The sequence below is a fragment of the Branchiostoma lanceolatum genome, chromosome 12, assembly GCF_035083965.1.
Source record: "Branchiostoma lanceolatum isolate klBraLanc5 chromosome 12, klBraLanc5.hap2, whole genome shotgun sequence".
NCBI classification, from domain to species: domain Eukaryota; kingdom Metazoa; phylum Chordata; class Leptocardii; order Amphioxiformes; family Branchiostomatidae; genus Branchiostoma; species Branchiostoma lanceolatum.
Window position 1 is genome coordinate 9,757,327 of NC_089733.1, and position 23,277 is coordinate 9,780,603.

Consider the following 23,277-nt stretch of genomic DNA (forward strand, 5'->3'; position numbering starts at 1 on the left):
TCAAGAAGCTGTTGATGGATCTGTATGATATTTAGTGGATGGGTAGGGTTTATAGAAAGGAAGATCAACTTCGATAATGGGCCTTCTAGCGGGTACCTAAGGTACTGCAGCGGAGCTTCAAAATTTAGTGTCATATTTTCTGAAAGTGCCATGGTCATGATAGTTGTGTGGTAGATAGTTCATGCCACAAGAAGTAAGTTCTGTAAGTTTGGGCCCCCTAGCGGCTTGTTTAGAACTGCAGTGGGTGTTTTTGTTTTGACATTCGGTCAAGTATTACTTGAAAAGGGATAAACAGATTGTCGTGAAGTTTTGTATGTAGAGAGCTCAGATGGTGCTTTACACAATCGATGTCTAATTATAGAAAACAGGAGCTAATCTGCAGAATTAGTAAGGATAATTGTAAATCCATTACATTCCATAATGGGGCACGTGACAGGGTTCCCGAAACAGGCCAGCAGAAGGCCTTGCCAAGAAGTATAAATAAACAGATGGGGTACATAAATAAACAAATGGGGCAGTCTCACAACAATTCAAGCAGATGTGTGGGTCCGGTTGGTTTTTAAAATGTTCAGTTTCGGCATTTTTGTCCAACACACGGTTGGAGACATAACGGAAAGGGAACAAAATAGAAAGCCTTACAAAACACCTAAAAACATGTGAATAACCAGCCGGACCACTCTTCTGCTCAGAGAGAACCTAGTCTACTACTACTACTACATACAGCAACGCTGTATGTAGTAGTAGTAGTAGACTGGTTTATTCGTCATCATCTGACAGACAGGCCTCATGGCAGCCGGTATAAGGCTGAATTGCGATGCTAAATACAACGTATTGCGAGGCTAAATACAACATAGGGCATTGCATGTTACCAATTAGGCAACGATTAAAAGTTTCCATGAATATCAGTTAAAACAATTGATAAGTCTATTTGAAATATTGCACAATCATTCAGTTAGAGTTTGACTCCGAACAAGCAGGGCGCGGTCGGTATATAACGTTACAATGTTTTCTAGAGTTCATATCACGAGTACATCCAAAAGTATATATATGTCACAGTAGAGATGGCGATTCAGGACAATCGGCGATTGTCCTAGGACAGATCTCGATCGCTGTTTGTCCTAGGACAGACTGCGATCGCGATCTGTCCTAGGACAATCGCCGATTCTACTAGTAGAGATTGCGATCGCAATCTGTCCTAGGACAAACGGCGATTCTACTTGGACAAGTTTGCGATCGCGATCTGCCTAGGACAATCGCTGATTCAACTAGTAGAGATTGCGATCGCAATCTGTCCTAGGACAAACGGCGATTCTACTTGCCTACAAATTCTGACTAGATGGAAATGCTTTAGAAAATAGAATGAATCATTGCACAACATTCAATCAGGTTTAGCATACTACCTACATTTCATAATTATCAACTATTTTAGGTGAATTACTTCATATTTTATAATGGATGAATGAGTATGTTTTCTGATAAAGTAATTTCTGATAAAGTTGAGTGAAAAAAATTTGATAATGTGTGAAAGATGTCAGTTGGAAGAAGGTGATCCAACAATGTTTCAGTATGCAAATTTTGAGGTGTCAAGATACTACTCACAGTTTCACACCTATTGAATTCACAACCATAGGAGAACAATAACAATTGTAAAGTGTTAAAACAGGTGTCAAAATATCAATCTCAGAATTTGTAAATACTAAATAAAATCATGGATTATACAAGATATTGCTGTTTCCTTTATTAGTATATCTTAGCATCATTAAGTTTGGATCGCCGTTTGTCCTAGGACAGATTGCGATCGCAATCTCTACTAGTAGAATCGGCGATTGTCCTAGGACAGATCACGATCGCCGTTTGTCCTAGGACAGATTGCGATCGCAATCTCTACTAGTAGGATCGGCGATTGTCCTAGGACAGATCGGGATCGCAGTCTGTCCTAGGACAAACGGCGATCGCGATCTGTCCTAGGACAATCGCCGATTGTCCTGAATCGCCATCTCTACTGTGACATATACATATATATATATTACAACAACAGTGTGAATAGAGTCATGTTTGTTTAGACTTCATTGAGCAGTTCAACAATGGTAGGAATTGCGCTCATCCTGTAGCGCTTTGACCCAGAGGGTTGCTGGTACCGGATACTAGTCCTGTACCACCAAATGTTTTTTTTTATCCCTATCTACTATAATCTAGACTGGACTCATTCTATCCCCCCCCCCCCTCATAACTTCCAAACGGTATGGTGTATGATCAAATTTGCAGGGGGTGATAGCATGTAAATATTAATCACTCTTCACAATAAGCCTTGATTATTTGGCGAAGATAATGTGTTCGTGGAACTCTAGTTGAAAATAATATTCGTTGGAATTTTTGGTCATCTGTTCTCTCTAAAAGACAACGGAAGCTGATTTTGCTACTATTGAATAAGCACCTTCATTCTTACAACATCCTTCATCTTTTGTAAAAGATTTCAGCTCAAATCTGAGTGTAATTTTGAAGCATGACCGAACGCCTCTGAAGTCTACCGTCCAAGTTTACTGTCAACAAAGTAACATCCGCCAGACATCACGGCCGTGAACATGGGATGCGCGGAATGCAGAATATACGGCTACAGTTCAATAAATATTCCCCCTGAACCACTTCTCAGTAATGTTACTCTCCAAGCAGAGGTTGGTGGGGAAGGTTGTGACCTGTTCATCATATGCCCCGTTTTTTGTCCGCTCTCCCCAACGCAACCTCTACCCCAGTTCGGAGGCTCAAAGGCTGTTAACAGCTAATCGTTGCCCTATCAAACTTCACCTACCGTGTAGGTGTGAATTACGGTGGGGAGAGGGGTATTTGATAAAAAGATCACAATCCTCCCCACCAACCTCTGCTTGGAGAGTAGTTATTGTAGGGGACTGACATGCACATATAAAACAACACATGTCTTTTATAACACTTGTTATGTATGTTATGTACATGTATCTGTCCATTGGAAACGAGTTGAGGAAAACTTTAAATGAACAGCTCGAGCCTTCAGGACCCTGATGACGTATCCTCATCATTCAACTGGTTCCACTTTCATAAATGTACCTCATACTCTACCTTAAGGTGGCCTTAAACCACGGCTGAGACATATGCTAATAATAAATCATTTTCATTAGACCTGGTTCTTTATAAGACCTTTTTTAAAATCTTTAATGTTTTTCCCTCCAATGTCACAATTTGACCCCTAAACTGAAGGGTAAAGTTGCAGCTTTCATGCCTCAGTACGGAGGGGGGGGGGGGGTCATTGACAACAGCCTGCTCCGCCCCTTTGGGGGCCAGATGGTCCCAGCTGGTCCCGTGGCGGGAAAACAAGTGGCCGCTCCGCCAATCAGGCTGCGCTATGTGGCTGACGACACGACCTATGGAGGATCCCCTATCTCACTGGGCCAGCGATACATTGGCGACCTCGCTGCGACTAAGCGATCTGACAGAGCTCTCAACAAATTTCATCGATAAAAGAATCTTTTTACGCTTTATATTTTTTGTTGTCATGTTAGTTATATTTGTACATTTTGCAGGATATTCCCAATACATGTATAAAGTCAAGGGTAACACAAATCTGATTTAGGACGCAGCTAGGTCGATCGCCAACGTGCCACGGGTCAAGTGATATAGGGCCTTTAAACTGTACTGTCAAACAAGTTCTTATGTGGCTTATCGCTAATGCAGTTGAAATAGCATGGATAAAGTTTCATAACATGTTATATATACGTTATATAAAGTGTTCGACATAAATTAACAAAACTACAGCATTTGATATGGCGAAGACAAAGATTAATTTGCCGACTCGCGTTCGGTGAGTGCAAACAAGGAGGTTGAAATAAGTATTTTAACCTCCTTAGTGCAAATAAGTGACAAGAATCAGCCTGTGTTTTGCCTGAGGGGGGGGGGGTAACAAAGGCGTCATCAAATGCAATACCGCCGCCCGCCACAGGAGGGCGCTGGCGTTAAACATCATTGATCCTGATATAATCTCATGAGTTCCACCAAGCTACTTTTCTTTGTGCTGTCTAAATGAAGTGCCCTTTAGCTGTCCATCATTGGAGTAAAGTTAAAGACGGTTTGGGCAAATAACCTCCTTGGTTTGAGTGAAGAAACTTGTTACAGACGGCGTTAGGCGGTAATCTCCAAGCAGATGTTAGGATGGAAAGTCGAAACGTTTCTGGTGGTCCAGTTTTGAACACACACTACCCTCATGTTAGAAAACCAAGGCGGACAGAAAACGTTATTATATTTTAATTCTCCCGACGTCTGCTTGGAAATATGGGCCAGTAAGAATTGTAGAATGAGGGGGGCGAACTTGTTAGTGCTTTCCCTGCAATGTTGATGTTGCTAGTGCGCATTAATCATTGTTTACTAGGCTGAGATATCATGCTTGTGTGTATCTCCGATTAAGTAACGCTTTAGCTAGCTGTCTTCCTAAACTCCTCATCGCTATTAACACTCCAGTTAACCAAGCTGACGTCATATGCCGTAATTTGAAGTGATGAATTGAAGAGATGAAATTTGAACCAATGGATTGCAACGATTGCACTCGTTTATTCCTACCAATGCAAGGTTATAGATGACATCTCAGGTAATCTGCATATCTTGCCGTAAAACCGACCTTTTTAGTAGCGCTATAGCCAGCTGTCTTCCTAAACTCCTCATTGCTATTAACACTCCAGTTAACGAAGCTGACGGCATATGCCGTAATTTGAAGTGATGAATTGAAGAGATGAAATTTGAAACGATGGATTGCAACGATGAAATTGCACTCGTTTATTCCTACCAATGCAAGGTTGTAAAGGACATCATGTAATCTGCATATCTTGCCGTAAAACCGACAGGAACGTTTATATTTATCAAGACTTACAAGGCTGGGATTATTCCATTCAAAGAATTGTTATGTTTTACCAATAAATCCATAAGAGCAGAGGGGAAAAAATGATGAGATAATATTGATATACGATTGAACAAACGAAAACACAACGAACAGTGGATGAATGAATGAATGAACTTGTGATAAGAATGAATACATGGTTTTATACTTGAGATTATTAGAATATGAGGAATAACAAGAGGGAGGTCCAAGAATTTTGATAGCCTTGCTCGCAGGTGATGGCGTGAGGCTCGAGCTCACTTCCTGGAGTGCGCGGCGATGTGCTTGAGGATGCGGCTCTTCTCCGTGCCTGCCGGGAAGGGTTCGCGGCAGTATGGGCAGGTGGACCGGTGCTTCTTGGCGGAGGTGCCGCGGACGGGACGCTTCCGGGGGATCCGCTGGGGCTTCGGCTCCTGGAGAGGGAGGGAGAGTGAGTGAGTTAGTGAGTGAGTGAGTGAGTGAGTGAGTGAGTGAGTGAGTGAGTGAGTGAGTGAGTGAGTGAGTGAGAGTGGGAGTGAGTGTGTGAGTGAGTGAGTGAGAGATAGAGTGAGTGAGTGAGAGCGAGAGAGTGAGTGAGTGAGTGAGTGAGTGAGGGAGTGAGGGAGTGAGTGAGTGAGTGAGAGTGAGAGAGTGAGTGAGTGAGTGAGTGAGTGTGTGAGTGAGAGTGGGAGTGAGTGAGTGAGTGAGTGGGCGAGTGAGTGAGTGGGTGTGTTGGTGAGTGAGTGAGTGAGTGAGTGAGTTAGTGAGTGAGAGTGGGAGTGAGTGAGTGTGTGAGTGAGTACGTGAGTGAGTACGTGAGAGAGAGTGAGTGAGTGTGTGAGAGTGGGAGTGAGTGAGTGTGTGAGTGAGTACGTGAGTGAGTGAGTGAGAGAGAGTGAGTGAGTGAGAGTGTGAGAGAGTGAGTGAGTGAGTGAGTGAGTGAGCGAGTGAGTGAGTGAGTGAGAGAGTGAGTGAGTGAGTGAGTGAGTGAGAGAGTGAGAGAGTGAGTGAGTGAGTGAGTGAATGAATGAGTGAGTGAGTGAGTGATTAAATGACAGCGAGTGGGTGGAAGGATGGAAGGAATTGATGGAGAAGCTGGAAGCAAGGGATGGAGGAACGAATAGATCTAGTAACGAGGGAAGAAAATGATTGAAAAGGAAGATGTGGAAGAAAGAAAGAGGTGCTAGAGGAAGGTAGAGAATGTATATATAACTAGTATTTCACGAAAGGATCTAGCTCCTGCAGTACCTGAAGAGACTGCCTGGTGGCGCTGCAGCACGGCGGGAACTTGCTATCCGACGACGCCCTCCTCTTCATCGGGACAGCTCGGAATTTACAGCCAGTCGAGACTTTGCCGTCAGTGTACCTGACAAATGAAGCTGGCCCGGAGCCCGAGAACATTTTAACCTCTGTACTCTGTTTGGGGGTAGAGCTACCCTGTTCCGCGGTGGCTGTCCTCCCTCCCATCATCATCCTGTGAGCTACGCCGGGCACCAGGGAAGGAGGTGAGCGAGGAGAGGTGTCCTGGTCCGTGGGTTGAAGTTTTCCTCCCTCCTTCGGTAACACCTGTAACGTAACCTAACAATTTCATTTCCTAGTGTCCACCAATCAAATGTAGTTGGTTGCTGACAAAATAGCAAATATTGGGTGAATATTAGACAATCGGGAAGAGTAAGCCGGTGACAATTTCTTCCAAATTTAATAAGTCTAAAAGAGCCAAGGAAGCAGAGAAACAAATTTAAAGCCACAGGAAAATGTACATTGATGACGAGGTGAACACAATGGAAGCAATAGAGCACGATCTTTGTCGTTACCTTTAGATGTGTGGTGGTGACTGTGGTGGTAGGTGGGGTATCGGACGACGCGTTGAAGGCTGCGGGAGTTGTGCCGCTCGCGCCCGAGGACTTCTCACTCAGACCAGCAGCGGTCTCTGCGATCAGCAGCCTGGCCTCCAAGTCAACTATCTGAAGCTAGATGCGTGTCAGGAAGAAAGTTTAGCTTCATTAAATGTATGTAGTCTTGTTACTCAATAGTTCAGTTTAGGTACTCAAGACTACACACTTTAAGTTTAGATACCAGTCTAACACAACGACTTTACAAAGAAGTCATGAGCGCATTTGTGGTTTAATTTTCGTTTGTCTTTTTTCCTGCGTGTTAGTAAAACAAGGCATAAATTTTGGTCCGTAAACAAATCCCATGCGGAATTCTACGACAGAACTATGACAGAAGATTACATTCTGTGATTTTTTTTTCTAGCATCAAATACGGACCTTCAGCCTTTCCGTTTCCTTGCGGGCGTCGCGATCCTTGTCTTGTGCTGCACGACCCATCTCTTTCGCTTGGCGGCGCTGCTGCTCCACTGTCTCCATCAAAGCGTCTCTCTCGCCCTTCGCGCTCGCCAAGTCCACGCGTGCGGCAGATAGCTGCTGGTTGAGTTTCTTACGGTCCTCATTTTCTTCCTGATGGCAAAATGCTGACAGCTTGATTCAATTTCTTAATTTGTAATCAATAACAATTGACCATTTACAATATACGAACAATTTAGCTATGGGTTCAGCACAGATACGATATGGATTTTGAGGGTGAGGCAAGGATTTAAACCCCCTGCCTCGTACGCGTGTTTCAGAAATGGCTTTGCTAACCACCACTAGGGCACGTTTACCTGTAGCAGGGCGGCGAGTGTCTTCTCTCTACAAAGAGCAGACTGCAATTCTCGCTTCTTCTCCTTTACATCCTCCTTCAAGAATATCATGTCCGTCAAGACTTCGTCGTTCTTCTCTCGAACCGTCTCAGCTTTCTTCCGCAGGACGCCATTTTCCGCCTTCAGTTCGTCACCTTTCGTGACGAGGTCGGTCTTTTCCGCCCGCAGTCGAGCCAACTCGGACTCGACTTCGGAGAGTTTTGTCTTCAACTCGACAATTTCCGTGCGGAGTAGGGTTGCCCGGGAGGCCTGCTCGGCAATCTCCGCCTTCAGGTTTAGGACCTGAGCTTCGGCCTTTTCCGCCTCGGTCTTTAGGATCTAAACAATAAAGATAAACAAATCTTGTTGATGCCCAAGCTCTGATAACAGAAACTAGACAGCAGTAATAAGAGATAGAGCACAGTACTTTTCAGATCCATGCCAATATAATCTGCACAGCTCTTCCAATACTACATTTACCAGCATCTGTCTATACTGTCTATAGGGTGCTTCTAATCTAAAGCTTGGAAGGAGGTGATCTGGTGGAATTTCTTATCTTGTAAGGGAAGAATCTTTAAGATATACAAGATACCTTTATTGGGAATCGCAGTGTTACCACTGATCTAAAACTAAGAGATTCCGATCTTTTAGAGAATAAGATCACAAGCTTGTCCAATCAAGTGTAGTCTGATAAAAAATATCTTAGGACCTACAATTCAATCGTTCTGGCCTAACCTTCATTTCCAGCAGCTGAGACTTCATCTTCAGCGGGCGGTCCTCTGAGAGCGCCGGGAGCTTGAGCTGCTTACCCCGCTTGCCCTTCAAGAGGGACTCCGGTAAGGCACTGGACAGGTCGGTTCTGCAAAAAGGAACCTTGTTCTAAACGAATTTATGGTGAGGATTTCACCTTTGTTCTGATACAAACTGTAATTGAACTTCAGCTGATTTTCAGCCCGCATTGCCAGTGATTTCAAACACGTGACTACGATACGGTAGTGGGTCAAAGGAGCATGCTAGCCTGTGACGTCCCCCGTCTATGTTTAAACGGCCCAAAATTGGTCACTTCTAGTCATTCTGCGTTAGCACTTTAATTTGGTCCGTTATCCCTAACACAGATATGCCCTTTTAAAAATACACAAATTAAACAATGCCAACGAGATATATGTTCAAACAAACAATCAAACAAACAAATGAAATATAGAAACAAATATCACCTGTTGCCTTTTGTGTCTTCGATAGAGGTGTAGCCCATGGTGCAAAGCGTGAATATGACGTCATCCACATACTTCTCCAGATCGTGACATTTGACCCTCAGGCGATCCAACTCAGATGACAGCCTAAAATGACGAGCAAGACATGCATCTACATTTACATCTACATCTACATTTACATCTACATCTACATCTTCATCTACATCTTCATCTTCATCTTCATCTACATCTACATCTACATCGACATCTCTTCTACATCTACATCTTCACCTTCATCTACATCTACATCTACATCTTCATCTACATCTACATGTACATCTTCATCTACATCTACATCTTCATCTTCATCTTCATCTTCATCTACATCTACATCTACATCGACATCTCTTCTACATCTACACCTACATCTTCATCTATATCTACATATTCATCTACATCGACATATTCATCTACGTCTTCATCTACATCTACATCGACATCTCTTCTACATTCTACATCTTCATCTACATTTACATCTACATCTACATCTTCATCTACATCTACATCTACATCTACATCTACATCTACATACATGGGTCTCTATCGAGACTCCAATCAGAATCTTTACCGAAAGAATCGTCGATTCTGCCAGATTGCATTCTATGCTTACACTAAACATTTATTATTCCTAGCCAATGCGATCATATTTGAGACTTTTATCTTATTTATCCCTAGATTGCCAAGTTATAACTGAAAAGTGCTGAGTGCAATTATCATATATGAAAGCTAAAAGTAACATTGCATTTATAAACTTTATATATCTTGCAGAAGACAATTTCATATGATGCCTAACCTACAAGCTACATATGATGCTTCATTGCTGGATAGCAGTTGCATCTTGGTATCAATTTACTTACTTCCGAGCAGCTTTCTCCTGCTGCTGCTTGGCGCTGGTAAGGGTCTTGACCCGTTCCAGGAGAGTGTCTCTTTCGGCCCGCAGGGCCTGATGGGTAGACACCACGGCGCAGTTTGATTGGCTCGTCTGGGCGGACACGTCACGGGAATGGCGGGGCGCTATCAGAAACATTGGAGAAGAACGGAGTAGAAAAATCAAGTCTTAATTCACTGGAAGCAAATAAAGTAGGAACCTCAGCGTACAGGTTGCAACACAAGAGAATATTCTCAAATGTTGATTAATTTTGTGGCCTTATTACGTTTTTTGTGTGTACACCGGTCGTATTCACGACGCCCTGTCATCTACCTCTAAGTAAGTTGCATATCTTGCATTTTACATATCTGAAAACACGCTAAAAACTCTATCCTCACACATACACACACACACACACACACACACACACACACACACACACACACACACACACACACACACACACACACACACACACACACACAAACAAACAAACACACGCACACTCACACACACACACACACACACACACACACACACACACACACAAACACACACACACACATACACACATTGAACCCACACAGCTAAACATAGCTGTCCTTGGTGCTGAAGGCCATGTACTCTTATTCACACACGGGTAAACATACCTGTCCTTGGAGCTGAACGCAATCTACACATACATAGGTAAGAAAACATGTCCTTGGTGCTGAACATCATCTACACCTACATAAGTAAACAAACATGTCCTTGGTGCTGAATACCATCTACACACACAGGTAAGCATACCTGTCCTTGGTGCTGAACACCATCTACACATACACACACACACACACACACACACACACACACACACACACACACACAAGCAAACATACCTGGCCTTGGTGCTGGACGCAATCTACACATACCTTAGGTAAGAAAACCTGTCCTTGGTGCTGAATACCATTCACACACAGGAAAACATACCTGTCTCTGGTGATGACGACAATTCTTTAAAAACATAACACTGTGGATAAAGCTTACACGACTGGATTTTATATTGATTGCTGTTGTTGCTCTTTAACTCTTATGTATATTGTATCTTAAGAGCGTTTTTACTGTAGTTTTAACATATGTCATGTGACTTGTACATTTCTAACATGCCAGTTTTTACCAATTTAACTGAAACTGAACTGAAACTGAAAAGAAAAATGAACGGTTTATTGAATACGTTTTTCTCACCTGTATTGGTAGATATGCTCCTCTTCGGCGACGGCCCTTCATCACGTGACTTTTCAAGACGCATGCGCAGAGACCTGACTTGAGCGTTCAACATCTTCACGTGCTTGTCATGAGATGCGATCTTTTCATTCGCCTGCTGCAGTTTTTCCTGCCATCGAAAAATATAAGACACCTTAAGATCATTACATTTGCAATAACAAAATACAGACGTATTGATTGACACAACGGATTTGAAAGGTTGACAGCAAAGAGAAGTAATGTGAGGAAAAGGAAAATGAGCCAAATTTTCAAAACCCCATCTTAAGAACAAGAAAGAACACAAACAAAATACAAAGGTATCTAACAAACCAGCAGATACTTGAACCGTTGTTCAGCAGCAGTCTTCCACACCATTTCTATCCATTCCATAGATAAGGTCCCATCACAAGCCTTGTCAAGGCGCATGCTCGGGGGTGGGTGAAGGAGGGTTGATGCGCATGCGCGTGAAGACTCCTGCCCGGTCCATGGAGTGGTGAGGTCAAGGAAAGCGTCGATATTGACCTTGAGCAAAACCTTTTGGGATAACAAGGTTAGTAACACCTGGTTTGGATTTTCAAAGATCATGTGTGACTGACTCATTCTGGATGAAAGCGTTGAGACTTTCGTTATGCCTGCTACAGTTGCTCGGAAAATAAAAGCGAAAATTGATTTACGAAAAAAAATTACTGTGGAATCGGGTGTGATGAATATCTCATATTTTGCAAGACACCATCTAAATTCGCTGACACGTTACAGGTCAGGAACTATACTAGCTTTTGTGTCGTGCCGCATACATTATTAGTTATTTTCGTAACTTAGCGCGAACTATACCAAGACCTAGACCATTTTTTTACAACAGCCTCAAATACGTTAAAAAATTGTTAAAATTATCAAACGTTTTGAAAGTTCTCACCTGTTGTAAGATGGCGTCACGCAGGCTTAGAGGACCGATGTCCACGAAATTCCGTTTCCCCTCCAACTTCTTTCTCCCCTTATCTTTGCTGCCATGCCGTCGGCGGATTGTTTTCTCCAGCCTGGGAGGTACACCGAACCTCCGATAGACGTTGCGCTCTTCTACGTCTTCGTGCCGTACCAAAGTCTTGACTTCGTCACTGCAGTCCTGGAAGAAACTCTTGTACGGCACAACCCACAATTTCTCTTCAGCAGACGTCGGGCCGGACTCGGCAACAGCCGTGTCGCACTCGGGTATTTCCGCCTCAGCGACGAACAAATCTAGTCCGCCAATCAGCGTCGAGGACGAGGAACGAACTTTGTTGGGATTCTCCAACAAAAGTAGCGAGGTTGAAGATCGCCGTCGCTCATTTTTGTACCCGGTTCCTTGCGATTCCACGTTTCCTACCGACTCTGTACTAAATAACTCGGCAAAGGCGTCGGAAAGGTCGAGATCAAGGTCTCCTGCGTCAGTGCGTTGCCATGGTACAGGGCTGACGCGCCCCGACTCGGCGCCGTCGACGTCGACAACGACGAAGCTGTCGGCGTCCTGTCCGCTGACGCTGGTCTCGATGATGGTGAAGTCGTCATGGCCGGCGTCACGGCAGCGCATGCTCAGTTGGTCAGGGTACTCACTGCCATGGAAACAGATACCCGCTCTGAATTATCTACACTAATAATGATTTGGCGTGCAAAGCATCGCCGGTGAATAATTGTGTATGTATGACTCAACGATTTCTTCCATTCTATTTGTAATAGCTGCAAATCTTAACTTTCGCTTTGGAAGAGTTAACAAGTTTCATCTCTGCTGTATTCTAATTCTTGCATCTATCTAATGAAGTTACACTGGACAAAATAGGTTCGGATACACCCATATCCATGCCGTCATTTTTCCGTATTCTTTAAGGATACGAGCAAATATCAGCAAATACCAGCAGATACGACTCGAATTTGTTACAAATCCGAAATTTCGGATCCCTGAATCTGAACCATTTGGATGCGGACAAATCCGAAAATTGTATTTTTCGCGGATGCGATGACAGGTTTCGTAGGAAACTTTTAGCATCCTTACCTTGGGCCACGCTAAAACGCCGGAATTTTGCCGGATCCTTACCAAATTTGGCAGCCGATTCTCGGTTTTTGCTACGCATACGTATGGACGAAATTCAAATTTTCCAGATCCCAACCAAATCCGATACCTGAATCCTTCCGTATTTGTTACGACTACGTAGACACGCAATTCGGATTTTCCAGGATCCTAAACAAATCCGATACCTGCATCCCCCAGCATTTGCTAGGAATGTGCAGATACGACTTTCGGATTTTTCAGGATCCTAACCAAATCCGATACCTGAACCCCCCGTATATACTACGAATGTGCAGATACGAATTTTGGATTTTCCAGGATCCTAAACAAATCCGATACCTGAATCCCCCAGCATTTGCTACGAATGTGAAGATGCGAATTTCGGATTTTCCAGGATCCTAACCAAATTCTATACCTGAATCTCCCCGTATTTGTTACGAATGCGCAGATACGAAACTCGGATTTTCCAGGATCCTAACCAAATCCGATACGTGAATCTCTCCGTATTTGCTACAAATGCGCAGATGCGAATTATTCGGATTTTTCCGAATACTTAGCAGATGTGATACCTGAATTCCCCCGAATTCTCTACACATACACGCAAATACAAAATGTAGGTCTTTGTCTTTTTATTTCAAAACTGTACTTGATGTTGTCGACAGGAGGATCAAATTCACATTGTGTCTGTGCTCTTCACGATTCGGCGCTATGTCCAAGTTAACCCGGGTGAGACACCTGGCGGGGCCCGCAGAGAATTTGTTCGGCAGATTGAGCAGTCCATCCCGCAGACCTACACTTGGCGATCCGAGTTGTCAGTCAGTGAGCTATCGGTCGACCAAGGCTAAATCCACAATCCCGATGGTGCGTCATACAAGAAACATTGTTATCCTTTTCCCATCTGGTCACCGCAGGAGTAATAATCCGTAGGTTACATTATTTGCGCTCTTCTTCAGCCTTCGTTGCGATGGTCAGGACGATACAAATGGTCGTGATTCCCCCTCCTGTGGCTGTGTCGTGCGCCATACAAGACCTCTAACCGACTCTGGTACAGAAGTCTGCCCATGTCCTATCTTCGTGTTCGTCCCGTCGGGGTTCCAGGCGGCAAAAGCAAAGTCTTGACCATAACTTGTGTCCTAGTGAAACGGGTCCGAGCTTCTTTCATGACTTGTCTTCGAACAGACTTCCTACAAAATACTTCTTCAGCTTACATAGTCGTTAGGTTTGAAAAACCCACTCTTGTCTGTCATTGGCTAATGTCCGATCACATGACATCCCAAGAGACATCCCCCAGGTTACTTCCCATTGTCGCTTTGTTGTTTTTACAACTTCACAGTGAATAAATTTGCATTCGCATTCGACCTGTCTTTTTAAACCAACCACAACAAAATATAAAAACGCTAGAAAACACTCTCTGCCATTATTTCCTTACAATGACTAAATAACGAAATGTAATTATTATAACATTTCCTGTAACTTTCTGTGAATTCATGTAAGCTAAAAGATCGAGGTCTGAAGAAGTATGTTTTGCGAAAACACAGCATGTATTGGTCTGAGCCGAGGTCAGCGCGAAAAAAAACAAGTAGTGTGTACCGGAAAAAAACACACCATAAAATGATAGATAATTTTACCACGGTCTATGGAACAAAAAAACGCAGCATTTCCGGCAACTCTCTACAACCTATAAAGTAAAAGGGAAGCACTCCCTCCTTAACCAAGAAGGTTTATATAAAACCTCCTTGCTTTAACCAATGAGTTTATATGAAGGCACTCATAGAAAGATTATCATAAAACATGTCGCAATGTTTTCTGAATGCATAGCAGGCTGCACCTAATTGATAAAAGCTACCGATAACATAACACTGGCTTAGGTTTTTTTGTATTGAATCCGCCTGCTCAATCAGGTACTAAGGATCCTAGCAAATCTTCTTTCCACATCTTTTACGGATCCGCTGATCCTACTGGGGATCCTACCATACCCCTTTCTGTATCTTCTACGTATCCGCTGACCCGATCAACGACTAGGGATCCTGGCAAATCCTCCTTGAAGTCTTTCCGTATCTTCTACGGATCCGCCTACCCGATCAACGACTGTGGAACCATGTGCGTAGTATTTAACATTTTACTTGTTCTGATACAGAAAAAGGGAACATTTCATGTAACCTCCCGGAACATATATAAGCTAAAACGCTTTGTCTGTCCTGCGCGGGGCACGGGATTCTAGTATTTCTAGAAACGGAGTACTGGTAGAGCGCGTTTCAAAAGGAAACGTGGAAATAGAAATGTGGAGAGAGCAGTTGAAGAAGTTTTCACGCACTGAAATACCCGTTAAGCGGTGTCGTATATAGTTTCGTGTTGTTTTCTAAGGTTCAGGCCACCGTAGAAGTCCAAGAAAACGTATTGTAATATCACAGCATATACTGGATTCTAGTACATCATTAAGTAACCGGTAACGTGTAGACCAAGACGCCTAAACATAAATATTGAGAGCACCGGTTGAAGGGTTTTGAAACACGACCCAATATATAGACAACCGCCGAACGGTGATTAGAAAATTGCTAGTTCCGTGTTGTTTTCTAAGGTTCAGGACCCTATAGGTTCACAAAAAAGCCGATTCTTATATCACAAGATATACAGTAGTCTAGTGTATCATTGAGTGACGGGTGACTTCTAGAGCGCGTTTGTGAAAGACGTTCAAAAAGAAATATTGAGAGCGCAGTTAAAGGGTTTTGAAACACGACCCAGTATATAAACAACCGCTGAACGGGAAATTTGCTAGTTCCGTGTTGTTTTCTCAGGCTCAGGACCCTGTAGGTTCACAAAAAAACCTTTTCTTATATCACAAGATATACAGTAGTCTAGTGCATCATGGAATGGTGGGTGACTTCTAGAGCGCGTTTGTTAAAGACGTTAAAAAAGAAACATTGAGAGCGCAGTTGAAGGGTTTTGAAACACGACCCAATATATAGACAACCACTGAACGGTAAAATTGCTAGTTCCGTGTTGTTTTCTATGATTCAGGACTCATAGGTTCACACAAAAAAACTTTTGTTATATCACAATATATACAGTAGTCTAGTGTATCACGGAGTGGTGGGTGACTTCTAGAGCGCGTTCGTTAAAGACGTTAAAAAAGAAATATTGAGAGCGCAGTTGAAAGGTTTTGAAACACCACCCAATATATAGACAACCGCTGAACGGGAAATTTGCTAGTTCCGTGTTGTTTTCTCAGGCTCAGGACCCTGTAGGTTCACAAAAAAAGCCGTTTCTTATATCACAACATATGCAGTAGTATAGTGTATTATGGAGTGGTAGCTGACGTGTAGAGCGCGTTTGTTAAAGACGTTAAAAAAGAAATATTGAGAGCGCAGTTAAAGGGTTTTGAAACACGACCCAGTATATAGACAACCGCTGAACGGGAAATTTGCTAGTTCCGTGTTGTTTTCTCAGGCTCAGGACCCTGTAGGTTCACAAAAAAAGCCGTTTCTTATATCACAACATATGCAGTAGTATAGTGTATTATGGAGTGGTAGCTGACGTGTAGAGCGCGTTTGTTAAAGACGTTAAAAAAGAAATATTGAGAGCGCAGTTAAAGGGTTTTGAAACACGACCCAGTATATAGACAACCGCTGAACGGGAAATTTGCTAGTTCCGTGTTGTTTTCTCAGGCTCAGGACCCTGTAGGTTCACAAAAAAGCCGTTTCTTATATCACAACATATGCAGTAGTATAGTGTATGATGGAGTGGTACGTAGGTGACGTGTAGAACGCGTTTGTTAAAGACGTTAAAAAAGAAATATTGAGAGCGCAGTTAAAGGGTTTTGAAACACGACCCAGTATATAGACAACCGCTGAACGGGAAATTTGCTAGTTCCGTGTTGTTTTCTCAGGCTCAGGACCCTGTAGGTTCACAAAAAAAGCCGTTTCTTATATCACAAGATATACAGTAGTCTAGTGTATCATGGAGTGGTGGATGACTTGTAGAACGGGTTTGTTAAAGACGTTAAAAAAGAAATATTGAGAGCGCAGTTAAAGGGTTTTGAAACACGACCCAATATATAGACAACCGCTGAACGGGAAATTTGCTAGTTCCGTGTTGTTTTCTCAGGCTCAGGACCCTGTAGGCTCACAAAAAAGCCGTTTCTTATATCACAACATATGCAGTAGTATAGTGTATTATGGAGTGGTAGCTGACGTGTAGAGCGCGTTTGTTAAAGACGTTAAAAAAGAAATATTGAGAGCGCAGTTAAAGGGTTTTGAAACACGACCCAGTATATAGACAACCGCTGAACGGGAAATTTGCTAGTTCCGTGTTGTTTTCTCAGGCTCAGGACCCTGTAGGTTCACAAAAAAGCCGTTTCTTATATCACAACATATGCAGTAGTATAGTGTATTATGGAGTGGTACGTAGGTGACGTGTAGAGCGCGTTTGTTAAAGACGTTAAAAAAGAAATATTGAGAGCGCAGTTAAAGGGTTTTGAAACACGACCCAGTATATTAACAACCGCTGAACGGTGATTAGAAAATTGCTACTTCCGTGTTGTTTTCTAACGTTCAGGACTCATAGGTTCACAATAAAACCTTTTCTTATAACACAAGATTAACAGTAGTCTAGTGTATCATGGAGTGGTGGGTGACTTGTAGAACGCGTTTGTTAAAGACGTTAAAAAAGAAATATTGAGAGCGCAGTTGAAAGGTTTTGAAACACTACCCAATATATAGACAACCGCTGAACGGTAAAATTGCTGGTTCCGTGTTGTTTTCTAAGGTTCAGGACCCTATAGGTTCACAAAAAACCTTTTCTAATATCACAAGATATACAGTAGTCTAGTGTATCATGGAGTGGTGGGTGACTTGTAGAACGCGTTTGTTAAAGACGTTCAAAAAGAAATATTGAGAGCGCAGTTGAAGGGTTTTTAAACACGACCCAAGATATAGACAACCGCTGAACGGTGATTAGAAAATTGCTAGTTCCGTGTTGTTTTCTAACGTTCAGGACCCTATAGGTTCACAAAAAAACTTTTCTTATATCACAAGATATACAGTAGTCTAGTGCATCATGGAATGGTGGATGACTTGTAGAACGCGTTTGTTAAAGACGTTAAAAAAGAAATATTGAGACGCAGTTAAAGGGTTTTGAAACACGACCCAATATATAGACAACCGCTGAACGGGAAATTTGCTAGTTCCGTGTTGTTTTCTCAGGCTCAGGACCCTGTAGGTTCACAAAAAAAGCCGTTTCTTATATCACAACATATGCAGTAGTATAGTGTATTATGGAGTGGTAGGTGACGTGTAGAGCGCGTTTGTTAAAGACGTTAAAAAAGAAATATTGAGAGCGCAGTTAAAGGGTTTTTAAACACGACCCAGTATATAAACAACCGCCGAACGGTGATTAGAAAATTGCTAGTTCCGTGTTGTTTTCTAACGTTCAGGACTCATAGGTTCACAAAAAACCTTTTCTTATATCACAAGATATACAGTAGTCTAGTGCATCATGGAGTGGTGGGTGACTTGTAGAGCGCGTTTGTTAAAGACGTTCAAAAAGAAATATTGAGAGCGCAGTTAAAGGGTTTTTAAACACGACCCAGTATATAAACAACCGCCGAACGGTGATTAGAAAATTGCTAGTTCCGTGTTGTTTTCTAACGTTCAGGACTCATAGGTTCACAAAAAACCTTTTCTTATATCACAAGATATACAGTAGTCTAGTGCATCATGGAGTGGTGGGTGACTTCTAGAGCGCGTTCGTTAAAGACGTTCAAAAAGAAATATTGAGAGCGCAGTTGAAGGGTTTTGAAACACGACCTAATATATAGACAACGGCTGAACGGTAAAATTGCTAGTTCCGTGTTGTTTTCTAAGGTTCAGGACCCTATAGGTTCACAAAAAAGCCTTTTCGTTTTTAACAAGATATACAGTAGTCTAGTGCATCATGGAGTGGTGGATGACTTGTAGAACGCGTTTGTTAAAGACGTTCAAAAAAAAATATTGAGAGCGCAATTGAAGGGTTTTGAAACACGACCCAATATATAGACAACCGCTGAACGGTGATTAGAGAATTGCTAGTTCCGTGTTGTTTTCTAAGATTCAGGACCCTATAGGTTCACGAAAAAGCCTTTTTCTTTTTCGCAAGATATACAGTAGTCTAGTGTATCATGGGATTGTGGGTGAATTGTAGAGCGTTATTTTTGTTAAAGACGTTAAAAAAGAAATATTGAGAGCACTGTGATTTTGATATTGCTTGCGTCAGTGTTGTTTAAATAACCCATGATGTCTTCGGCTTGTTGAGTAGCCCTGTCTGTACTTTTTCTACAGCCAAATAAATAAATATATCAAATCATTTCTGTCCGTAAGTAGGAGATACGGAAATGAGTTTGATAGGATCCCCAGTCGTTGATCGATCCAGCAGATCCGAAGAAGATACGGAAATGGGATTTGCTAGGATCCCTAGTGGTGGATCAGGCCAGCGGATCTGTAGAAGATACGGGCGGGGATTTGCTACGATCCCTAGTCGTTGATTGAGCCAGCAGATCCGAAGAAGATACGGAAAAGGGATTTGCTAGGATCCCCAGTCGTTGATTGGGCCACCAGATCCGTAACAGATACGGACGGGGGATTTGCTAGGATCCCCAGTCGTTGATTGGGCCACCAGATCCGTAACAGATACGGACGGGGGATTTGCTAGGATCCCCAGTCGTTAGTTGGGCCAGCGGATCCGAAGCGGGACGGAAATGTGATTTGCTAGGATCCCCAGTCGATAACTGGGCAGGCGGATCCGTAGAATATACGGAAAAGGGTTTTGCTAGGATCCCCAGTCGTTGATCGAGCCAGCAGATCCGTAGAAAATACGGGAAGGGGACTTGCTAGGATCCCTTGTCGTTGATCCGGCCAGCGGATCCGTATAAGATACGAACAGGGGATTTGCTAGGATCTCCAGTCGTTGATCGGGCCAGCGGATCCGTATGAAATACAAAAGGGAATTTGCTAGGATCCCTAGTCGTTGATCGGGCTAGCGGATCTGTTACAGATGCAGACGGGGGATTTGCTAGGATCCCCAGTCGTTAATTTGGCCAGCGGATCCGTAAAAGATACGGAAAAGGGTTTACTAGGATCCCAAGTCGTTGATCGGGCCAGCGGATCCGATAAAGATATGGAAAGGGGATTTGCTAGGATCCCTAGTCGTTGACTGGGCAAGCGGATCCGTAAAAGATACGGAAAAGGGATTTGCTAGGATCCCCAGTCGTTGATTGGGCCAGCGGATCCGTAGAAAATACGGAATTGAATTTGCTAGGATCCCTAGTCGTTGATCGGGCTAGCGGATCCGTTAAAGATACGGAAAAGGGATTTGCTAGGATCTCCAGTCGTTGATCGGGCCAGCGGATCCGTAAAAGATACGGAAAGGGGATTTACTAGGATCCCCAGTCGTTGATCGGGCCAGTGGATCCGATAAAGATACGGGAAGGGGATTTGCTAGGATCCCTAGTCGTTGATTGGGCCAGCGGATCCGTAAAAGATACGGAAAGGGGATTTGCTAAGATCCACAGTCGTTTATCGGGCCAGCGGATCCGTAGAAGATACGGGAGGGCATTTTCTAGGATCCCCAGTCGTTGATCGGGTCAGCGGATCCGTTAAAGATGCGGGAAGGAAATTTGCTAGGATCCCCAGTCGTTTATTGGGCCAGCGGATCCGTAAAAGATACGGAAAGGGGATTTGCTAGGATCCCTTGTCGTTGATTGGGCCAGCGGATCCGTAGAAGATACGGAAGGGAATTTGCTAGGATCCCTAGTCGTTGATCGGGCTAGCGGATCTGTTACAGATGCAGACGGGGGATTTGCTAGGATCCCCAGTCGTTAATTTGGCCAGCGGATCCGTAAAAGATACGGAAAAGGGTTTACTAGGATCCCAAGTCGTTGATCGGGCCAGCGGATCCGATAAAGATATGGAAAGGGGATTTGCTAGGATCCCTAGTCGTTGACTGGGTAAGCGGATCCGTAAAAGATACGGAAAAGGGATTTGCTAGGATCCCCAGTCGTTGATTGGGCCAGCGGATCCGTAGAAAATACGGAATTGAATTTGCTAGGATCCCTAGTCGTTGATCGGGCTAGCGGATCCGTTAAAGATACGGAAAGGGGATTTGCTAGGATCTCTATTCGTTGATAGAGCCAGCAGATCTGTAGAAGATACGGAAGGGAAATTTCTTGGACCTCCAGCCATTTATAGGGCCAGCAGATCCGTCGAAAATGTGAACGGTGTATTCGCTAGGATCCCCAGTCGTTGATCGGGCCAGCGGATCCGTAGAAGATACGGAAAAGAGATTTGCTAGGATCCGTAGATTGCCACAACGCACTAGTATGATAGAGTGGGCCAGCGAACCTGTTAATGGTCTTTATGAATACAGAAAATTCTAATGACAAGTTTTCACTTCTCTCAAATATTGCATATGTTTTTATTTAAGGATTCGTGCAAACGACCTATCCGTATCCGTTGTCAGTCAGGGATCCAAGCATATACGACATCGTATCTTTAGTGTATCTGTTATCCGAGCAGATACGGTGTCACATCCGTAGGGTATTTTGTCGTATCCTTCACGGATCTGGGGTTTGTTCGCATTTGCTCGGAATCTTTCGTATCCGTGACGTAAAGATTTGACGGATGCCGTGGCATCTGCCGGGATCCGGGACCATTTCGCCCAGTGTTAATTCATTCTTTTATGAATCTATCCATCCATCCATCCATCCATCAATCCATCCATCCATCCATCCATCCATCCATCCATCAATCAATCAATCATGCATTTATTCATTATGTTAAACCTAACGCATACCTGATCTTGAAGGTAGCCGAACTGCCCACCACACCTTTCTTGCGTGAGACGTAATGGAAGCTATACTCCTGTGTGCCGCTAGAGGGCAGGACCATGTCGCTCGCCAGGAAGTACACGCTCCGGACTAAGGGGAACTTCTCTCGTTTTGGCTGTTTGGGAGCCCACTCAAAGGCGATATACTCATGGTAAGCTTTCCAGCCAGTCCTACGGACAACACAATGTTAATTACTGTGTTTTATTGAGTTATACAAAGTGTTGAGTTGGCAAAACCAGTGCTACAGCTAAATACCAGTTACCTTTTTGTAACAATTGAAAGACATTCAAATAAACGATCAAATTATCTATGATTGACATGGTTTTAAATTTCACTGGTAGAAACCCTGCATACAAAAAAATAACGACATAATAGATTCAGATGTGTTTAACTAATGTTATGGTAGGCATCCTTCCATCTTAACTAATGTTATATGTTACTCAATTCAACACTGCGTAGAATTTTTTAAAAGCTATCGACTATATCGGTGAGCTTTATCTTCTTATTGACTTGTATCGTCTTTGTTTGCATTCTATGACCACTAAAGACATGCAATGATTTATACAATTGAAAAGCTGATATCTAAGGCATAAGACAGAAGTGGTACAACGTACTTGAAGAGTCCGACCCAGTCCCGTTTGCTAGGCGTGTAGGCATGGTGCAGCGTGTACACAAGGAATATACTTTCATCGGGACGGTAGCTCTTCTGGATCTCGTCAAACACCACCAAATCTCGCGTTGTTTCAGCCCTTGCCATTGTTCGTGATCAAACTTCAGACTGTTGTATCCAAAAAGAAAAGAAGGCAACGGCGTCCTTTTAAAGTGCAACTTTGATGCTATGCAAAGTTCTGATCTCTATGCTCTGACAACCTTTCTTAAACGTAATATCATGAAAAACGTCACAATAGACCTCTTCTTATACGCAGTATCTTAACCTTGACCTCAACTGACCTCTGTGGCGTTCTGGAACAGCTGTTTCATTTGAACAAGTCAGGAAACTAACGTAATAGCGTCAAGGACACAATGTAATAGCGTCAAGGACACAATGTAACGTTGTAGATCTAGACTTGGCAGAAAACAGATTTTTTTTTACTGTACTGGTAAGGCATCGCAACGTATACGTAACGCGTTTTACTCATCGTACCCGCTGCTCCAAGATCATACTACAACTATAGTTCACGTTGTCATTTCCTAACGACGTTTGTGGCATTGTTCTTATGAACGGGGCAAAATATCTATCGCTAAGTCACTGTCACTATGCAAGTCCGTATTGATTACTGACAGATCCCAGCCATTATGTCCTGCACTTTCAGTAACAGCAAAGGAAGGCAATCTTTAACGTACATCACAAGAAACCACAATTCCCTAGCTTTTTTAACAGAGGATTTCCCCCAATCGGTTGATGTTTCAGTGCCCTTGAGACTTAGTAGAAAATGTAATAATCTACCTGTCAGTGGGATCGTGCACAC

At 43.2% G+C, this 23,277-nt stretch overlaps 1 protein-coding gene across 1 annotated transcript; it reads right to left on the minus strand.

Moving 5' to 3' along the window:
• Nucleotides 1-4,756: 4,756 nt before the first annotated feature.
• On the minus strand, nucleotides 4,757-22,679 carry LOC136446358 (tax1-binding protein 1 homolog B-like). Its single transcript, XM_066444701.1, has 13 exons — nucleotides 22,423-22,679; nucleotides 21,775-21,978; nucleotides 11,827-12,499; nucleotides 11,244-11,447; nucleotides 10,896-11,043; nucleotides 9,661-9,817; nucleotides 8,768-8,890; nucleotides 8,289-8,412; nucleotides 7,536-7,892; nucleotides 7,144-7,332; nucleotides 6,688-6,843; nucleotides 6,122-6,439; nucleotides 4,757-5,307 (listed from the first exon to the last, which is right to left on the minus strand). Exons 1-13 carry the CDS (start codon nucleotides 22,563-22,565, stop codon nucleotides 5,152-5,154), a joined length of 2,952 nt encoding a protein of 983 aa, XP_066300798.1. The 5' UTR covers nucleotides 22,566-22,679; the 3' UTR covers nucleotides 4,757-5,151.
• Between the last annotated feature and the right edge of the window lie 598 nt (nucleotides 22,680-23,277).